Source organism: Thyridium curvatum (assembly GCF_004353045.1).
Source record: "Thyridium curvatum strain D216 chromosome Unknown NODE_18_length_519074_cov_76.432364, whole genome shotgun sequence".
Lineage (NCBI taxonomy): Eukaryota > Fungi > Ascomycota > Sordariomycetes > Thyridiales > Thyridiaceae > Thyridium > Thyridium curvatum.
This window is the reverse complement of record NW_022156773.1, coordinates 1-19,915: the sequence shown is the minus strand read 5'-3', so window position 1 is coordinate 19,915 and position 19,915 is coordinate 1. Positions and strand designations below refer to the sequence as shown.

The 19,915-nt window shown below is 46.1% G+C and overlaps 5 protein-coding genes across 5 annotated transcripts; 4 read left to right on the top strand and 1 right to left on the bottom strand.

Moving 5' to 3' along the window:
• Positions 1-97: 97 nt before the first annotated feature.
• On the bottom strand, positions 98-2,056 carry E0L32_003886 (uncharacterized protein; the record flags this gene model as incomplete). Its single annotated transcript, XM_031138234.1, has 7 exons — positions 98-225; positions 288-361; positions 417-593; positions 651-951; positions 1,007-1,752; positions 1,815-1,879; positions 1,946-2,056. The coding sequence occupies 7 exons, from the start codon at positions 2,054-2,056 to the stop codon at positions 98-100; spliced, it is 1,602 nt and encodes a 533-aa protein (XP_030997948.1).
• A 2,600-nt stretch (positions 2,057-4,656) lies between these two features.
• E0L32_003885 (uncharacterized protein) lies at positions 4,657-6,082 on the top strand (the record flags this gene model as incomplete). The annotated part of the gene is made up of 3 exons (XM_031138233.1): positions 4,657-4,830; positions 4,886-4,959; positions 5,428-6,082. 3 exons carry the CDS (start codon positions 4,657-4,659, stop codon positions 6,080-6,082), a joined length of 903 nt encoding a protein of 300 aa, XP_030997947.1.
• Positions 6,083-8,465: 2,383 nt separating this feature from the next.
• On the top strand, positions 8,466-9,947 carry E0L32_003884 (uncharacterized protein; the record flags this gene model as incomplete). Its single annotated transcript, XM_031138232.1, has 1 exon — positions 8,466-9,947. The coding sequence occupies one exon, from the start codon at positions 8,466-8,468 to the stop codon at positions 9,945-9,947; it is 1,482 nt and encodes a 493-aa protein (XP_030997946.1).
• A 1,024-nt stretch (positions 9,948-10,971) lies between these two features.
• On the top strand, positions 10,972-11,920 carry E0L32_003883 (uncharacterized protein; the record flags this gene model as incomplete). Its single annotated transcript, XM_031138231.1, has 4 exons — positions 10,972-11,006; positions 11,058-11,067; positions 11,118-11,329; positions 11,419-11,920. 4 exons carry the CDS (start codon positions 10,972-10,974, stop codon positions 11,918-11,920), a joined length of 759 nt encoding a protein of 252 aa, XP_030997945.1.
• A 2,656-nt stretch (positions 11,921-14,576) lies between these two features.
• E0L32_003882 (uncharacterized protein) lies at positions 14,577-15,982 on the top strand (the record flags this gene model as incomplete). The annotated part of the gene is made up of 2 exons (XM_031138230.1): positions 14,577-14,984; positions 15,047-15,982. 2 exons carry the CDS (start codon positions 14,577-14,579, stop codon positions 15,980-15,982), a joined length of 1,344 nt encoding a protein of 447 aa, XP_030997944.1.
• Between the last annotated feature and the right edge of the window lie 3,933 nt (positions 15,983-19,915).

The window sequence follows — 19,915 nt, the reverse complement described above, 5'->3', positions numbered from 1 at the left end:
CAGCCTCAACCTTTGTCTAACACTGAAGATTAGGAAGCGACCAGAGCAATGTCACTCAGATGATAGTGACCCGCTTCCAACGACCGAGGCTTCTGGATCAAGCCCATTTATTCTCTTCCTTCACCTCTCGCACATCGCCTTGCTTGCTGGTCCCGGCCACGAGAACAGCTTGCTTGTCTGCATCGGTCACCCCAAAGAGCTCATCCATGTGTTCAAGAGAGATGCCTGATGATGTTTTAGCAGTGTCTCGAACCAAGAACGAAGTTAATACTCCGGGGTGGGCTTACCCTTTGTCTCAGGTACAAAGAACCAGACAAAGAAGAACATGGAGAAACAGAAGCTTCCGAAGATAAGATATGTTCTACACTGCAAGGTTAGCACTGCACAATCACAGAATAGGGATGGCCGTGACCTACCCGTAGCCTGTCTTTCCACCAACTGTGACTAGCATCACAGGCACCGAGCGCGCAACCACGAAGTTGAAGAGCCATTGTGTTGCAGCAGCTAAGGAAACGTTGAGAGAACGAAGCCTAGCGGCGGGGATCTCACTAGCATAAATCCAGCAGGCTGGGCCCCATCCAAATTGGAAGAACCTTGATTCAGAACATCAGTATGCCTCTGATGTTCCTAGACCACATTGAAGAACTTACGCAGCAAAAAGGAAGATGCAGATGAGGGCAACATAGCCCGCCGGTGGCACAGGGTCACCCTCTTTGGGAGGTGCAATTCTCACGTAGAGACCAATATAAAACATAGCTAGGCCCTGGGCGATTGAGGTCCAAAGGAGAGAGCGGCGACGTCCGAGAGAGTCGGCCATGAAGAGTAGGAAACAGATGCATGATGTGACCTTGACAATGCCGTAGATCCCTGTGCTGAAGAGCGAATTCTGAATGCCGCCGATGCCCAGGTTGCTGAAGATAGTCGGGGCGTAGGTATTGATAGCATTCGTACCTAGCAAGTGTTAGACTGCGGCCGTGAAGTTGTCCGGCATCAAGTATGGACTTACCCGTCATCTGCTGGCAGATCATAAGGATAATGCTAATGAGGGCACGATTTCGGTTACCCTTGATGGTCCACATCTCTTTCTGAAGGTTCCAGAACGTCGCGTCGCCAATGAGTTGTCTCTCGTATTCCAGCTGGTCAGCAATCTCCTGAAACTCTTCTTCGAGATATGGGTGTGTCGGCTGGAGATTCCGTAGGCGGCTCAACACAGCCTTCGCCTCTTCCCAGCGATCTTGTCGTGCAAGCCACCGGGGAGATTCGTTGCACATAAGCATGCATGCGAAAAGCAGGAATGCCGGAAGAGCCTGGATGGCCAATGGGAAGATATACATCGTCGGACCATTGAAATGGACCTTGACAGCGTAGTTGATCCAGAAGGCGATCATACCGCCGGTGACGATGAAGAGCTGGTACAGACCCGTGAGCAGCCCTCGGATCGCTCGAGGGGCATTTTCGGAGACATAGATGGGGTTGATAGTAGAGGCCGCTCCAACTCCGAGGCCCGCGATGAAGCGTCCTACATACATCGGTGCCAGGTGGCCAGAGCTCGCGGCTTGCATGGCAACACCTACCAATATCACCCAGGCGATACCAATTAGACACCATTTCCTACCAAATCTATCGGTGAGATGGGATGCGAGTAGGGCACCAGCAAAGCAACCAGCTTGCAGCACAGACACGATGTTGGCAGATAGGTTTTGCGAAGCCACACTTTTCGGATCTCCGAGCTTGTAGTCTTCGACGAAAGGACTGGAGTCCAGTATAATGATCAGATCGCTTGTCGCGGATGAGCTAAGAGGAGTTCAACTTACGGGAGCACAATGACACCGCCAATTACGGACGAGTCCCAACCAAAGCACATGGCACCAAAACAAGCCTACAGCAATGGAGAGGAAGTGCACTGTCAGCATGAAGAAAGCGCCAAGTCGAAGCTGAGCCTTACCGAGCAAGCGAGCATATAAACTCTCCATCCGTAAATCTCGGGGGGGTCATTTGCCATGGCCTCATTCCGCACCACCTTCTGTAAAAGCCATGTCGACCGTGACCGCGCCATCGTCAAGAGTATGGGATGTGAGAATCAAGTGCAGGATTGTGCTCCGAGAGACAGCTAGGAGGCGGGAGGGAATAGCATAGGCCAGCGAGAATGGTGCAGCGCTACACATAGCCGGTAATCGCGACCTTATATCAACATGGGCGCGTGAGAGCAACTCCCCATCTGGTTACAGTATAGTGGGAGATAGGCTTACCATCCCCTATATCAGAGTGTAACCCTCTTCTCCAACCTGGGCAGCCGCCCCCGTTTTGGAGTAACCCTGCCGCTCCAGGTTATCGGCTGGTGCCAACCGCGGATTGATGGATGATTGCAAAGCGTGAATACAACCTCTTGGCGGTCCTTTTTTCCACCAAACGGCATGCGGCAGTTTTAACCCCCCCGGCCTCTTGCCATGTGCAGGTATGGAGGAAGGGAGGGAAGCTGCTGACGTTCGGCTTTGCCCCGGAGCATTTGGCACAGGCGCGATACGAGCACGCAGATCTTCCCAAGCCTGAGCTGATCTGGCACATCTGGCTCGGTCGCGTTCTGGCGACTCCGCATTTTAGGCTGCCTGCCAAGACCCGGGTTTCTGGGTTCAATAGGCAAATCATGCTCCTGTGGGATGTTTATCTAGTTTCTTCAAGGGGCAGACACCTTGATTGGTTTCGCCTAAACCTGTGGAGGGTCTCTCCAACATCCAATAAATTCTGACTAGGGGACTGCCTGCAACGCAGGCTTTAGGGAATGGGGTTGTAGTAGCCCTCACTGCTCGCAGGGCTCGCGTTCGTAAAATGGGACCCGTTCCGCCCTCGTTCCTCTCGGGCTCCAGGGTCTCGGCCTCAGAGGCCCTTCGCTGCGCTCAGAGCCTTCTTCGGCATACTGGGTTGTGCACTAACAGCCATGTACCTTGCAATGTTAGTGTACAGGGTTCTTTTGGTGCTTAGCGAGAGGATTCTAAACAGGCTGTTAAGGAAATGGCCCCTGCGGCTGCAGATTTATGTGGGAGAGCGCTAGCAAAACAACCGGGAAAAAGAGCGTAATTTAAAGTCGTTTTCTGGTTATTATAAGAAGATGGAACGGCACATGTAATCCCCACAGCCGTATCGCGGGAGGGGTCGCATCGAAAAGTTTAGGCTAAACATCGGTGTGAAAACATTAAGGAGTGTTATTAAGTGGGACCTGGATGAGATGATGGAAGGTTTGGTCTGGTGAGCTCAGCTGGACTGTCCCGATCCCTCATTCTTGGGCAGGGTGATTGTTCGGAGAGAGTAACAAGGTGGGCTCAGGTGAGATTCTGGGTGAAGGTGTCTTAATTAGCAGATCTTTCCAGCTCGTTGGGCTAACTCCAAAGGCGGGCCCAGAAGCAGCACCACTTACCTAGCAAATAACCTGGACTCTTTACCTTACTTGCATATCCCGGATCTGGGGCTCGCATCCCCATGATGCAGCTCTCAAACACCCACCAAGCAAGCCACACTCTGAAACAGGCGCCAGCATGACTAACAGAGCTATTAAAGCCAGAACTGAACTGTGAATGGCTCTATGAGATGATGCTTGACACTTGAAATCAGAGCCAGACATTCCAGCCTCAATACTAACGGAACATTATCCTTTTTTCTTTTGGAAAACCCTAGAAATCTTTTAAACCCGGGAAAGAATGAATTCATGCTTCTCTTATAGCCACAGCAACCGAAAACGTCCCTCAGTATACGTGTTAGAGACACCTTCCGAAAAACAGTCAACATTAAAGTGTGAGGAAGACAAGGTAGGAGATACTGGAGAATGGAGATGTAAAACAGAATCTGGCCTTCGCTCTGACATCTATGGCAATTCTGTAGGAACGTATAATGGAGACGGAATGCATATTTTGTCCTGGAGCGTAGCTGTTTGCATCCACCATGAGTGTTGGGGATCTATCAACATTCTGCTTGCTCGCACAGTTACTCGTTATGTTTCAGACAATTGACAACGGGCCAAGGGCCATTGTATTGGGAAGATTGGGCCGCGCTGAAATTCACGCCTAGACCTAGCCGGTCTCACTGACCTCACCAGCATCTCCCCGGATCTCCCATCTCGGCACTACACCAAGCATTAAGAAGCTACAGCTTTGTAGGGCCACAATGATGTAACCATATAGGGCTCAAGGTGGTCCTACTTGGGTAGTCCGGGGGTATTAGGGACTTGTCATTCGGGGCTAGCGTAAAACATCTTGAATCAAGCTGGAAATAATAGTGTGAAATTTACGGAATGGGCATGTGAAGGTCTTCAGCTTTCCCTTCGGACAGGTCGCCGAGGACTACCATCTCCGTCACCTCGGCCTCGCGTCCGATAGTGCCGTGTGGGACACGACCACTGCCCCCGACCAGAATGGGACAAGCGACTGCAATAAACCCCAGGCAAGCTTGCGGGGCAGATAGTTCCAAGGATGTTTGTAGGTCGTGCTCTAGCCTTCTACCCCAACATCGAAGCCGGGGATGTGCCGGGGCAGTGACCTCGCATGACTTCTACAAAAAGTGAAATTCTCCTGGCCTGCCATGGCGAATGGACTTGTTCTGGCTGGGTTGCTTTCCGACACAACCTCTTTTTTCATTCTCATTATATTACACACGCACGTTGCAAAAATGAGCAACCCCGAGAAGGTTCAATGTGATGAGGTTGAGCAGGACGTTTCAAACGTAATGAACGTTCCCAGAGCCGAACAACTGATATGGGGCGAGCTTGGGGCGGTATACGGATCCTGGACTTCTGAGTACCGAGATGAGATCGAGACAAAACTCCTGAGAAAGATCGACCTCGTAAGCCTGCATATTGAACTGTGGGGGAACAATCACACTGATCATGATGCCATAGCACATCATGTCCATGCTTGTTATCATCTACATCATGAACTACATGAACAGGACCTCCGTGACCCAAGCAAGGCTGTACGGCATCCAGAAAGATCTAGGAATCCATGGATCCCTCTGGCAAACGGGTATCTCTATTCTCAGCGTGCCATATATGGATATGCTTACTCATCTGAAAAGGTTTCCGGCTGTATCATTGATCGTTTCCAAACTAGTCAGCCAGATTCCTGAGGCTCTGCTTATTGCTCGGACCCGGCCTTCCATCTTGCTGGTAGATATCCCGAACCTCACCGCCGTATATCAAGTCTCCAACGGCCTCTGACGCACATATATAGCCTACTACAATGATTCTGTGGGCTCTAGTATCGGCCTGCACGGGGGCAACACAAACATGGGTCGGGTCTTTTGAGGTGCGGATTTTACTGGGCGCAACTGAGGGGCCTTTTTTCCAGCCACGATCTACTTCCTAACATGCTGGTCAGTGACCAGCTTTCTGAAAATATGCCTCTGCGTGCGCAGTCGTTGGCTGACATACTTTTATCACAGGTATCGCAAGCGGGAACTTGGACTGCAGATTGCGCTGCTGATGTCGGGGCTTGTTACAGCACATGCTTTCGCAGGTCTAGTGAGCGCCAGCATCTTGAAAGGCATGGACGGCACTACCAACCTTGAGGCGTGGAGGTGGCTCTTCATCTTAGAAGGACTTTTTACCGTAGTTGTCGGCGTGGTTGCGCTCTTCGTGCTGCCTTACTATCCGCACACGACGAGGTGGCTCTCCAATGACGAAAAGGTCTGTGCTGTCTATCATCTTGAAGAAGGCGCAGGTCGAGCTGCACAAGAAGACGAAGCAGGCCAGGCTTCGATCAAGCAAGGCTTTGGCCTCGCAGTCCGCGACTATCGGGTATGGCTCTATGCCTGCATGCAAATGATGGAATTTCAGCTGAACCAAACACGCTCCACTGATCTGGACAATCTACTCGACCTGGCTTCCCAGAAGCTCGAGATTGTGGGACGCCAGTTTCCTCGCATGTTGGACTACCGACAGACGGTGCAGCTTTTACAACGCGTCGTGGCAGATCGCGGTATATTGCCTCAACGCAAAATTGAAGATGATGACATGAGAGAAGTCACATCACACGTCACGATGATAGGGCCTGACTACCTCCGACATCTAGCTCAAGCGATCATTTTCTTCATATAAGCTATGCGTGGAAAAAGTGTATACGGAAGCTGCACAGATGATATCTGTACCGCTTCTAGTATTCCCGCGTCTTGGAAGAGTCGGATTCCAGATTATCTTACTCCCCTGAGTCAATCGGACGGCTTCCGGGTACCGGTGGCACTGCAACCTCTCCAGTCTACCCCAAAGATATGCTGATACCGTACATGTAATTTCAGCGGAAGGGATACTTCTGAATGTATCGATGAATCATTGCTTGAAAACTGATGTTATTGCCTTGACACATTTCTTACCCGCCCCGGCAATCAGACCCGAGTCCTGCTGTGCCAGAATGAATTGTGCCCCAAGTTTGTTGAGCGCCCAGTCCTGGAGTTCGGGCGCGTCGTAAATGCCAGCCAAGCCAAAGGCCCTGCCATGCTTCTTACAAGCAGTGCTGACTGAGTCAAGGGCAGCACGGAAAATTTCGATCTGGAACTGGCCAGCAACCCCAAGCTCGATTGAGGTCGTTCGAGCCAATGAGCAACACTTCGACGTGAGCCACCGAAGCGATCTCGTTGATATTACTATTGCTGTCCTTTGTCTCGACCATCAGAATTATGGAGGATGCATACGCGTTCGTCTTTGTAATGATATTTGCCGTTTGCGTCGGCTGGAGTCTGAAGACGGGCAATTGTCCTGTCATGGACCGGCACCCCGGGGTGGGTACTTTGCAATGTTGACAGCCGCCTCGGCGGCCACTATCATGTTACTCGATTAGCTTGGACGGACTAAAAGGACGGAAAGATTTCTCCGTGACATGTAGTATGGAGTTATTCGTACCTGGACTGTGAATATGTGGAAAAACCACTCCCATGGCGCCGCCGTCAAGCACCCTTTGAAATAAAGCCGTAGCCACATTAACACGGCACGCGAACGAAGGGGGTGATCCTGGTCGAAAGCGCTGCCATGCAGAGCTGGTTGGCCTCTTCTGTGGAGAGTGATGAGTGCATGAGCTCGATGAAAAGTGCATCAAATCCGGCGTTTTGCGCAAGTTGCACCACGCCCGTATTTGTAATAAGCCTGATACCAAAGAGCTGCGCAGTCCAGCAAATGTCTTTTGTGTTAGCATACACCCTTCAAGATTGTCTACCGAGTAAGCAGTGAGTTATCTGGACTTACTTTGCGTACGCGTTCGTAGGGATTGTAGGGATCATTTTGATGGTTAACATTCAAAACTATCAACTTGGTGTGCTGCTAATTGAAGAGCTATTCTATTCATTCCGCGAATGGGGAAGATGCCTAATAATGGTTAAATTTTAATCCGTCAGGTCTGTAGCAAACACAACAACACCGGCCACTGACCCGAAAAGGGAACCCATAAAGGGTTGTTCATGGTTTCGGTGCTTCGCCCAACGTCCGACGATGCCCCACTGACTGCATGTCCCAACGGATCCAAACTCTTGACCGACCTACATGTCCATCGGCAGAATCGAATCTATTGCCTCGCTCTATCGATGAGCTGCATGCGGTATCACGGCCTTGACGGGGTGCCCTGGTGTTAAAATGCACGACTCCTTTCCCATAACCGAGACTCCCTGGCAGCTTTTGGCCAACGCCCTCGCACTAACAACCCTTCAGCAGGAAAGCCACTGATATGGCCCCATATCTCTCTGGCCAACACGGCGACCGAGACAGCTCTGCCCCGACCCAGCGCAGAAAGCTCTATATACTAAACGACTTCCATACAGAGGCAATTAAATATGCTCAGTCCCTATTCGGCTGCGTCCTATATGGGACCCCGAAGGCGAGAACTGGCGATCCAACGCCACTGCCATCCTCATCAAGGACTATTACATCACCGATACCGCTCTCGAAGCGGCTCCGCAGCTCCAGGTCATTGGTAAACAGGGGGCAGGACTCGACAACGTTGACGATGTGACCGTCGAGGTGTCAAAGTCTGCAACACGCCCGGTGTCAATGCGAGCGCGGTGGCAGAGATGACGCCGTGTTTGGCTTTCAGCGTCGCCCGGCAGGTCCCGAACCTGCTGAAGGATGGCACCTGACCAGGATTACGGCAGTAGAGTGGGTTACAGACCGATTCAACGGAATGGGTGAGTTCCGGAAATGTACAGTGCATCAGCACGATAGATAGACCAGGATTACGGCAGTAGAGTGGGTTACAGACCGATTCAACGGAATGGGTGAGTTCCGGAAATGTACAGTGCATCAGCACGATAGATATCGGAATACCTTGGCGTGTCTCCCCCGCCGCTAGCCGGAATTCAGGAACGATGAGCGGCAGCAGGACTCGGACTAAACTCGGGAGCAGCTCTCTGACATAAAAAGATCGAGCACCTTTTGCGAATTATCGAAGTTACTCCCAGTACAACTTATTTGTAGACACCGTATCTAAACAGTCCCAGCTATGTCATCGCCGTCGCACCTCTCTACCACCAAAGACGGGTACCGTTACGATGTCGCAAGAGATCAGGTCACCACTGGCTGTCAAACCGAAGCAGTGAAATCATCCAGTGCTCATACAGAAGCCTCCTACGATGTGATTATCATCGGGTGTGGCTTCACGGGCCTGGCTGCCGCCCGAGACTTATCGATCGCTGGCAAGCGGGTGCTACTGTTAGAAGCACGCGATCGCATCGGTGGGCGCACGTACACTACCCACGTTGATGGACACAACTATGAGATGGGGGGAACGTGGATCCATTGGCTACAACCACACGTCTGGGCCGAGGTTACGCGTTATGGCCTCGTCGACAATGTCAAGATGAGCACGTGCATGTCCAAGGAAGCAGACGTGTCGTACCTGAACGACGCCAAAGATGGCACCATTAGGGAAAGGCCAGAGAAGACCGACGAACGCCTGCTGCCGCTCATACATAAACTTATGGATATTGATGGTGACGGTGGCGAGACGGTGTTCCCCCAGCCTTGGCTGCCCTTGGAGAATCGAGAGGTGTGGGGAGCCTGGGATATCAGCCTTCAGGAACGCGTTGACCAGCTCGACATCAGCCAAGCAGATCGAGACTTTGTCCTCTCATGGCTGTCTATGAACACATGTTCTGCTCCAGCACAGTCGTCGTTTCTAAACCTTCTGCGACTCTACTCTCTTTCGGGATACGAATTCAACATTTTCATGGAGATCTGTGGCAAGTACAAATTAAAAGATGGTACCAGCCGGCTTGCGTCTGCGATATACTCTGAGTTCACGGGCGACTCGCAGTTCAACTGTATTGTCAAATCCATTTCCAGCACGCGGGAAGGCATGGTCGTAACGAGCAAAGATGGCAGATCTTTCTCCGGCAAAGAGGTGATCTGCACGATTCCCCTTCACTGTCTACCTGACGTTGAGTTCTCCCCTCCCTTGCCTTCCGCATTCGTCACTGCCAAGCACGCGAACTTTGGTGGCAAAGTCCACCTTCATTCGTCTTCGCCGGTTGACCCTTGGTTCGGCGTCAGCGACGGCCACCATTCCGTGTGTGCCGCTTTTACGGAATCCCCGTCAGCGCAAGGAGGAACTCACCTTGTTTCATTTGCCGTATCCGACAAGCTCATTGCAAAGCATCATATCAAAGATAACCCCAAGGCATATATTGAGGCAGTGACCAATGACGTCACCCCTAACTCGGTCCATATGGAGACCACCCATCTGGTATGGCATGACTGGGCGCGCGATGAGTTTTCCAAAGGCGCCTGGGGATCCTACGGCCCCAAGCAGCTATCCAATGGGCTCGGCGAGATCATGCGGAACACAAAAGTTTCAGAAGGATTGCAACTGGTAAATTCGGACTGGGCAAGTGGTTGGGTTGGATATATTGACGGAGCCCTAGAGATGGGAAGAAAAGCAGCCCGCGATGTGAAATTGCACTTGGATGGCATCGACCGAAGATGATATTAGCCCCTGTATGGATAGGTCAGTCTGGAATGCCGACTATTCTCGGATTTCTTCGGTCATGTCAGTGTAATATGCTACTCATGACCGTGAATGAATTGTATTTTGACTTCATCAGGCATCTGTAAGTGCCAAGCTACTATGGTGTGGAGATGTCTTTGATGTGTTTCGACATCAGCCGGTGCTACGACCTTGGACAGATTGTAGGTATCAAAGACAGGGAAGTGATGCCCAGCCAGTATGTGTCAACCCACTTTCAAGTCAGCACATATCACCCGGGCCGTCTAGACGTGTGGATGAGGAGGGACATACGCACGCAAAAATCAGCAAGAGGGAAGGAGACCAGATGTAACTCGCCATTCCTTAGGGGCTTAGAATGCAGATTGGTGACCATTCCGTGTTGGATGAACTGGGCTGGCAGCGTCAGTGGGCATACGTCCCCTCCCTCCCGGAACGATTCGACTCCACCTTCCGACAACCCACACAGGTTCTATCCGCTGTCGCCAGGTGTTGGCAGCTGTGGGTTCCTACCAGTCTCACTACCGGGTACCTGGCGATAAAACCCGACCACATGATAAACGGATGTGAAGAGGCACAGATGACGAGCGCAAATGGGGTTTACCCTTCAGACAAGGCGCACTTCGTTGTCTGTAGGGCGTAATAGCCGTTCGATTCTTGAATTGATGACAGAATTAAGTGAATATGAAGAAGATGGTGATTCATTCACTTTTGCCCTATGCGTTGTGTTCACCTATTGAGCTGACGTGCCCGGGGATTGATTGCCTTACGTTACTGGCGCCAGGAAGCAGCGTGGTCAAGAACTCCAGCCCAGTAACTACCTTCCCAGCACCAGCTGCTCTTGGCATGGGTTGGGGGTACAGGGTGGGATCCACTAACCTAGAGCACGGGCTCTTCTCAGGTGGTGTGATATAAATACACAGATGGTGGCACTTTCTAAGCAACTTACTCTCCTACCTAAGGTGATTCCTCCTCACCGTGCACTACATAAGGCTTGCTGGCCATCATGTTTGGAAACTGGTTGCCCTACTGGGTCAGGATGTAAGTAATGCCCAGTTTAGTGTTTGTTTATGCCGTTGACTAATCACCCAGTCTCGTCTGCGTGCGACTAGTGTTCTCTCTATCTTAAGCGTTCTGTCCTTCACACCGCAGCTTCAACGCATCTTCACAAGCAAAGACAGTACAGGCGTCTCGCACTACTATGCTCTCTTCAATCTCGTGTCAGCAACCGAACAGTTCATGTTCGGGCTCATCTACATTGTCGAATCTAACCAACCCGGCAATTTCATCGACGAGCCACGCAGCCTGGGCGACTGGCTCAATCTGGTCCAATTCGCTGTTGTCTGGCTAATGTTTTTGCTGCTGTGCGTTTTCATTTTCTTTCGTCTTGGGCCCGTTTTCTCTGACAGCGCACCTATTCAAGGTTTGCCGCGTGCCTCTATTATTTATCTAGGAGCAGAGCTGGTGTGATTGCACTCTATGCTCTGTTCCTCCTCGTCTCCTTGGTGCCGGTCATCTTGCAGATCATTACCGGCGATCTAGCGATGGATCGGGGTGATTTCGGCTGGATCTTCGGCGGCTTGCACATCATGATGATCGGCCCCATCGTCACAATTCTGGGCCTTTGTGCGCTGTTCGCCCAGATGCGGCACATGGCCCACGGGGGTGCTCTAAGCATCGTGGGCCTCGCTGTTCAGGCCTTTATTTTCTTCGCCGTCGCCCTGTCCTGGTTGGTCCGGATCTATTTTCCCGTCTCAATAGAATTTGACCGGATTAACCTCCACTTTTTACTTGACTGGTATCGATTCATGGGGTGGGCGGCCGTGGACAATATCGTGTTTGCCTTCGTGCAGTTCGTGCTGCTGTGCCTGGCCACTAAGGGATCCAGGAGGGCACGAAGAGTGGACGAAACCCTTAGTCCAGGCGAGCAGGAGCCTCTACTGGGCGGTCAATGAGATTCACTCGCAAAGAGCGAGGCTGGCTTGGATTGCTTTCTTGTCTTGTATTGATGCTGGTGTGATGGGCAAGAGTCGAATAGTCTCCTGTCTACTTATTAGATAATATGAAACTCGATAACATTTGACGCAGGCACAACAAGCTTCGGGCGCCCGCCGTTATCTTCTGGCTCGATTATCTTCCCAAAACAATGAATCTTGATCATGGTCTTGGCATGATCTTCCTTGCTTCCCCAGTCCCACCAGCCCACCTCTATGCCGGTAAACTTGTATTGAAGTTTATCACCGGGTGCTAAGTCCTCAGGCAACCATCCTCCGTCGCTGCACATACCGTATGCCATTCTCCACGTGTCTCCTGGCTGGAGACTTGAAAGCTCTTTGTGCTGGCTCACATTGACTATTTGATCGCCCAGGTCGAACATACATCCCTCCGAGTCGCTCGTCCAGGGCTCCCATTTATTGGTCCCGTATGGTCGGTAGTAGAGTTGGCACCCACAAATAAAATCCGAGGTATGGATGATAATCGGCGAACTGTCCGGGCTGGCGTCGTAGATAACACAAAGCTTTATAGAAAGGCGTCCATCTTGTGGAATCGCGGCCTTGTCACACTCCAGAACCACACTCAGCTTCGGTGGCCTTGGGCTGATTTGGTGATAACGTCAGCTTGAGACCCCTCGCTATTAGTGCGCCCAGTAGGGGTACTTCTCGGTGACTTACACTTGCGCAGATGGGCCCCTTAGCGGATGGCTATCCCTAGGTTTCTCCCCCTCGCCAGCCTGGGGTTCGGAACAAAGTTCCTGACCGAGATGATCCGAGTTTACATCCATATTTTGTGGCCTATGCTCCTGTTCGCAAAACGCCGACGGATTCTCCGCGACTGTGTTATTTTCTGGACGTGAGGAAGCGATACCGGTCAGGGATAGATATAAGTATCGCTATGAGAACCTCACAATCAGCCGGTGATCGGCATGATGTGATCTGCCTGGCTCCTCACTATGTCTTGCACCCCGCAGTCGGCAAGAGGTTGAAAACCGAACTGATCTGTGTTGGCCCCAGTATGCCTTAGACTCTGCAGTTAGCTACTGTCGTTGGTTCTCAAAAGGTCTTAGAGTCTGCAATAGTTACTGACACCCCTAACCAGCTATGACAACTAACCAGCTGTGTGCTGGTTCCTTATGGTTCAACGCCTTCCCCACTCGATGTATGCTACAAGAGTCTAATGAGATGTAAAGTCTTATGCTTTGTAGAGCCCAATGGTCTGTACTAACCCCACTTGTGTCAGATCCGCGACACACACCCCCCACAAGGGGAAATAAGGAGACACACAGGGCACTTAGAACTTGATTGCCTTGAAGGGGTTAGCTGTGCTTCGGGCCCAACGTAAAAGGAGCATCTCGAACTGACAGCCTAAGTGGAATTAATATATACATCTCTGATTCTACAGATGACTGAGATCATTGAGCTCCAAGACACTGGTTGCAATAACCATTAACCCTATACAAGGCAACATTGTACTGCGGTGCGGCGATCTTACAGAAGCCACTCTGCCCCGAAGCTGTGCGTTTAGAACCACACTTCAGTGAATGACGATGCGTGCAATGCCCACAAATCCCATAGAAGAAATACCATCCACAGTAACAAGTCTGCGTTCTGTATACCGCGGAGCGCCTCGCAGCCCAATCAATCTGATTGGATTGAATCCATTGCGTTTGATTAGCCATGGTATGTGGAACGTGATTTGGTTACAAGAGTCTGCTCATACAGATGTGATTGTTAGTCCTGAGTGTGAATGACAGCGACTTGATACTTACCACAGTTGAGACTGTCTTGATGTGAACAGACTGTTTCTTGCTAGATCAATATCAATGAATTGATGGACGAAATGACCATGGCAAATGTTGTAGCTTAGAAGTTTATTTCATCAATGATATCTAATGACGTGTGTTTCTTTGTCCACCGCTGACAACCAGAATGATATGACAGATGGTCGCTATTAAATACTGCTCGGGTCCGAAATTATGTTGGTCGACAAAGTAGCTCTATTACAAGGCTTTTCTCGGTTGGCTCTGTGAACGACGTTGGTCAGCTCTCAGGGCCGGCTGTGTTGGTTAGTCTGAAGCTGGTTCGACAGTGGTGGCACTTGGTTGGTGAAGAAGGACTGGGACGCAAATAGGAGTGAAGCAAGTGCCGCAAAGCTCGCAACGTCCTGCCCCTAGATTAGTGCTCAAACAGATCTTTCAAACCAACATCTGAAACCTCTCATCCAACCGTCTGGTCATTGTGAGCCCGTGCATGAATTCTTGGCTCGGGCCAACGGCAGAGGCGTCAACCCATCCAGCGCTTATAGTTTCATGTATAACAAATATCAACCAATAGATTAAGATCTATTTCAGGAAGGGTCAATATACGACTACCGTCTTGGTTGGGCTTGGTGCTGTTGGCCACTCTTTAGGCAGGGCTGCCTGGTTTGGCGCCACTACCGTGGGAAGTTGGCTTAGCCACTTGGCGCGCGCGCGTAGCTGCATGCGGGGTATCCAACGCACAGCCACACAAAAAGTCTCGCCAAATCTACAATTCACCTCAGTTATCTTCAGAGCTGCTCCTATGTTGCGATCCCACTTTGACCGCCTCAACCATCGTAATCAACTGCGGTGCTATGATTTCTGACGACTTCAAATACTTTTGCTTGAGTGGCGATATCCCAATCGGCGGGCCCAGCACTTGGCATGTCGTCGATTGGGACCAGAGACGGGTTGTCTCTGTGACGATGGACGGGGAGCAGGATGATGACAGCCTCGCTATCAGACACTTCCGACGTCATGCCAGCTCTCTCCCTCTTGGCATCCACAGGATTTATGTATCGCACACCGGCGAAATTATCTGTGCGTATAGTGATGCCGACAATGACCCAACATATTGCGTCCATTATCCCTTCCTTCACGATATTGTGGTTCCGGAAGGCATCCAAACAGTGCACCGAGACGAGCTAGAAGAACTTGACCGTCTCGGACCCGATGTCGATCTTGTATCTTATCCTTTATCTGACAGAGAGTCAGCCAAGAAGGTGAAGCTGGCCAACCTTCTCAAGCAAATGGGACGGGACACAAATCAGCTAATATTACCTAGCAGGTCGTCTTCAAATACTATTTCCTGTACCAGTACGCACAAAGTTCGTGGAAGGAAATGAATCTCTGGATGCGTCTGCCGCGACATCCAAACATCGTTCCGTTTGACCGCATTGTCATCGACGAACTGGAGGACCGTGTCGTCGGATTCACAAACCTCTACATACCTAGCGGCAATTTGGAGGATAGTCCACCGCGCGAATTCAAGCTGCAATGGTTACAGGACCTCATTAGTGTTGTGGACGACTTGAACCTCCGTTACGGCATCGCCCATCAAGATATCGCCCCACGAAATCTCCTTGTTGATGAATCAACAGATTCAATCATGATATTTGATTTCAACTATGCGGCCCGCATTAACTGTCCTTCGCCTAATGAAGGGGAGAGCTACGAGGAGGAGCGTAATGACGTCAAGGGCGTCATTTTTACTCTATACGAGATCATCACTCGTGACAGGAGTTTACGCGAAAAGCCCTATGAAGAACAGAACCTTGATGACATTGAGTCGGAGTGGATCAAGCACCCCGAAGTTCAGCTAGACCACCCGATTGCTTCTTATCGGCTTGTGTTAAAAGAATGGCGAGAACAAAGAGGAGTGTATCTCTCCAAAACGCGAACCGGGGTATTGCCAGACGCTATCGACTGGCCTGTCAGACCTAAGCTCCCGCCAACGACAATCTTCACTATGGATGAGCATGGGCAGCCACGCTCGTTAATAGTAGATGATTGGTGGTATGAGAGGCGGCAGGATGTATTGAGTAAGGGTGGAAAGGTCTTGAACTGGGAGCGACCGCCACAGGGGCTTTTCAAACAAGGATTGCGGGTCCTCTCGACGGGTGAAACAATTGATTCTATGCCACCAGAAAGATCAACACTTCTTTCCTCTGGCAAAGAGCGTGTTCAATCCGATAGGATGGGGGAGATGTCACGAACCTAACAGTGGTTACCGCAAGGCGTAGGAAAAGCAATAGGGAGCAGAGCAAACACATAATACTAAGCCTTTCTTCTCTCTTCTCTCTTATCTCATCTAGAGTATGGTTTGGCAAGATGTCTGCTCAAGCACCATACCAGCAGCCTCTAACTTTAGATCTAGCCAACTAGACACTACTATATGCTCTTGGCTTCTATCTAAACCATCTAAAACCTAAGGGTCAGGACTTGTACTTTGGTGGCATATACCTACCAAAATGGTGCTAGTGTTTAGTGTATGTAAAATCTATTGTGCTAGCAGCTGGCACTGCATTAGTACTAGATTCTGCTTAGTGCTACTATACCCTAAGGGTCAGGACTTGCACTTTAGTGGCACATGCCCACCAAAATGATGCCAGTGTTTGATATGTGTAAAATCTGTTGTGCTAATAGCTAGCATCATACTAATACTAGATTCTACTTAGTACTACTATACCCTAGTATTTCTTTATTTTAGTGTGGCCTAGCTTCTAAACTGCTAGTATAACTATCTAACTTTAATCTAATTATAGCTTTTAAATTAATCTTTAAAATAAGATAGCCTAGATTTATTATTATAAATACTATTATTAAAATTATTATTATTATATTTATTAGTACTAATCTTATAACTAAGCTTAACTATTTTAAGATTTATTATTATTACTATTAATTACTATTACTTTTCCTATTATAAAATTATTATTATTAAATCTATTAATACTAATCTTCTAACTAAGCTTATATAATAATTCTTAATCCTAAGAGGTATGACTACTTTATAGGGCTGAAGGTGTGTAGGTTTATATAAGTAGTAGGTGATAGGTACTACTAAGTATTAATAGTTGATTATAACTAAGATAGCTTTACTTAAAGATACTTTATTAAATAAGATACTTTAAATACTAGAGAGCTATCTAGAGTAGGTATCTAAAAATAGATATATATCTATATATATAGACAATAGATTATAATAGATTATTATAATCTATAATAAGTTCTTATAATAGATTACTATAATTTAAAGTGATCTAATAGCCTTATTATAGAATTAACTGCTGTTACTATAGGGTACTGCTCTAAGAGTGATCAGTATAATAAGATAGGCAGAAATATATAGGCTATTAGATTACTCTAGATTATAGTAATCTATTATAAGGACTTACTATTAGAATGGGTTTACTTAGATCGGCCTTCCAGGCATATATACAGGCTCGTTGGCTTAAAAAATTTGTTAAAATACCACACTTATTAGTTTAGCGATGAGATTCAGTAGAGAAGAAATAACAACACTCTTTTTGTGAAGAAGCATATTCAATTGAAATAAGCTGTGATATCTTAAACTCCTATTAGAGTTCAATCTTTATAATATAACCACTTCTAGAACCCTAGATGTCATGAAATCAAGGCATGGTACCACAGAGCAGGTGACCCAGGCGGTCAGGACCAGCAGAATAGATAAGATAAGCGATCACACTCAATTAGTAATCCTCACTGATTATAAGTAATCTATCACTCTAGCTTAGTGATCTAGAATGATCTAACAGTCTATATATATAGATAATGTCTATACTTAGAAATCTATCTAGATAGCTCTCTAGTATTTAAAGTATCTTATTTAATAAAGTACCTTTAAGTAAAGCTATCTTAGCTATAATTAATTACTAGTGCTTAGTAGTATCTATTACCTACTACTTATATAAATCTATATACCTCTAGTTCTATAAAGTAATTATACCTCTTAGGATTAAGGATTATTATATATTAAATACTTTTATTTAGTAAGTAGACTGTACTTTAAATAATATTTATAGAAATTATATTAGGAAAAGCATCTTCTATTAATACTAAGCCTACTTTTACTATAGAATAGATATATAATAAAATTCTTTAACTTAGAAATTAAGTTAATAGCTTTTAAGAAAGCTAAGCTATAAAAGAAGAATTAAAGTATAAAAAACCTAAGAAGTTTAATAGAAAGAAAGAGAACCTCTAAGAATAACTTATCTAAATAAAGGCCTATCTTAAATGCTATTTAGATGACTATAAGCTTATAGTAGATAAAGTGCTCTTTATAGTAAATTATCTAGAAGGAGAAGTACTTATCTAGTTTAAACTAATCCTATAAGACTATCTAGAGTATGATAGTAAGAATTATAATATAAAAACTATTACTATATTTAATAGAGGGTTTAAGAAGTTTATAGCTAGACTAAAAGAAGTATTTAAAGATCTTAATAAAGAATAAGCTATAGAAAGATAGCTTTAAAACCTATAATAAATTAGGTTAGTAATCTAATATTTAATAAAGTTCTAATAAGTAATAAATTATCTAGAATAAGATGTAGAACTACTTATAGCAACCTTCTATAATAGATTAAAGGATATTATAAAAGATAAACTTATTAAGATAGAAAGATCTAGAGACTTTATAAGTTATATAGTACTTATTATAAGAATTAATAACTAGCTTTAGAAAAGATATAGTAAAAAGAAAAACTAATAATTATTATAAAGGATAGTATATATTCTAAACTAAGAAAGAAAGATCTATTAATAAAAAGAAACTACTACTTAAGAGAGTATCTAATATATTAAACTAATAGAACTTAATACTATAAAATATAATAATAATAAGATATATTATAACTATAGTAAGAAGAGGCACTTTACCTATAACTACTAATAGAGAAAGTAAGAAAGAATATCTAAGCTAATATAATAAGTAAATATAGCTTAAAGAAATATATATAATAATAAGTATTAAACTATATACTATAATAATTTCTATCTAGTATATCTATAAGATAAAGAAACCTTAGAATGATTTCTAAAGGCTACTAGATAGCTAAGGATTATTATAATTAGAGAATAATATATACTTAATACTTAGAAATAAAAGCCTACTCTACTAAGAATAGTATAAGTAGGCTTAGAAGATAACTTAAATAGTAGGAATAAATTTCTTTTAAGTTATAATAACTATTTAATAACTATAAAAGATAATAGTAAGTAAATATAAGTATAACTTAAAGTATAAGAAGAAAGAGAAGAAAACCTATTTACCCTAATCCTAAAGAGTAAAGAAGAGAGAAATAAGTAACTTATAACTATTCTATAGTAACTAGTACTAATAGAAAGATAGATAGTTATTATACTTCTTAGAATAACCCTCTAATAAGTAGTAATAAAGAAGAGAAAGAAAACTATATAAGAATAAGAAGATCTATAACTATACTACTAAAATAAGTAGTACTAGAAGATCTTATAGGCTATCTATATATTTAATAAGTATTTAAAGTACCTAGTAAAGAAGTTAAAGTATTAATTTATATCTTAGTAATAGAAGGAATATCTACTATATACTTACCTAAAGAAAGATTTAAAGTATTAGAAGATCTACTATTAGGATGTAGTATAAGGGTATACCACTCTATAAATAAGAGGTGACTACCCTATTAATTATATCCTAAAATAACTAATAAGTAGTTATATTATAGTGATATATAAGATCTACTACTTAAAAAAACTAAAGTTATAATATTAATAATAAGAAGAATAGAAAGAAATTAAGAAGAAGAGAGTATATCTTTAATATAGCTTAATATAGAAATAAATATAAAGGATAAGAGAGGATGCCTCTATCACCCTAATATCTAGCTTAGATAAATTATTAGAGAATAAGCCTATTCTAGACCCTAAAGTCTTAAAGAAAAGGGTATAAAGAATCTAGCTTATAATAAAATAAGTTAAGAAGAAAGCTAACTAAAACCTATAGATTAGCCTTAACTTAGCCTCACAACAAACTGTAATTCGGTTCTTCTTAGACCCGAATTGAAACCCCATACAAAATAAAACGGCGCTATGATTACAGGGGGTAGAACCGAATTGACAAGCAGGGGGTAGAACCGAATTGGTTTCC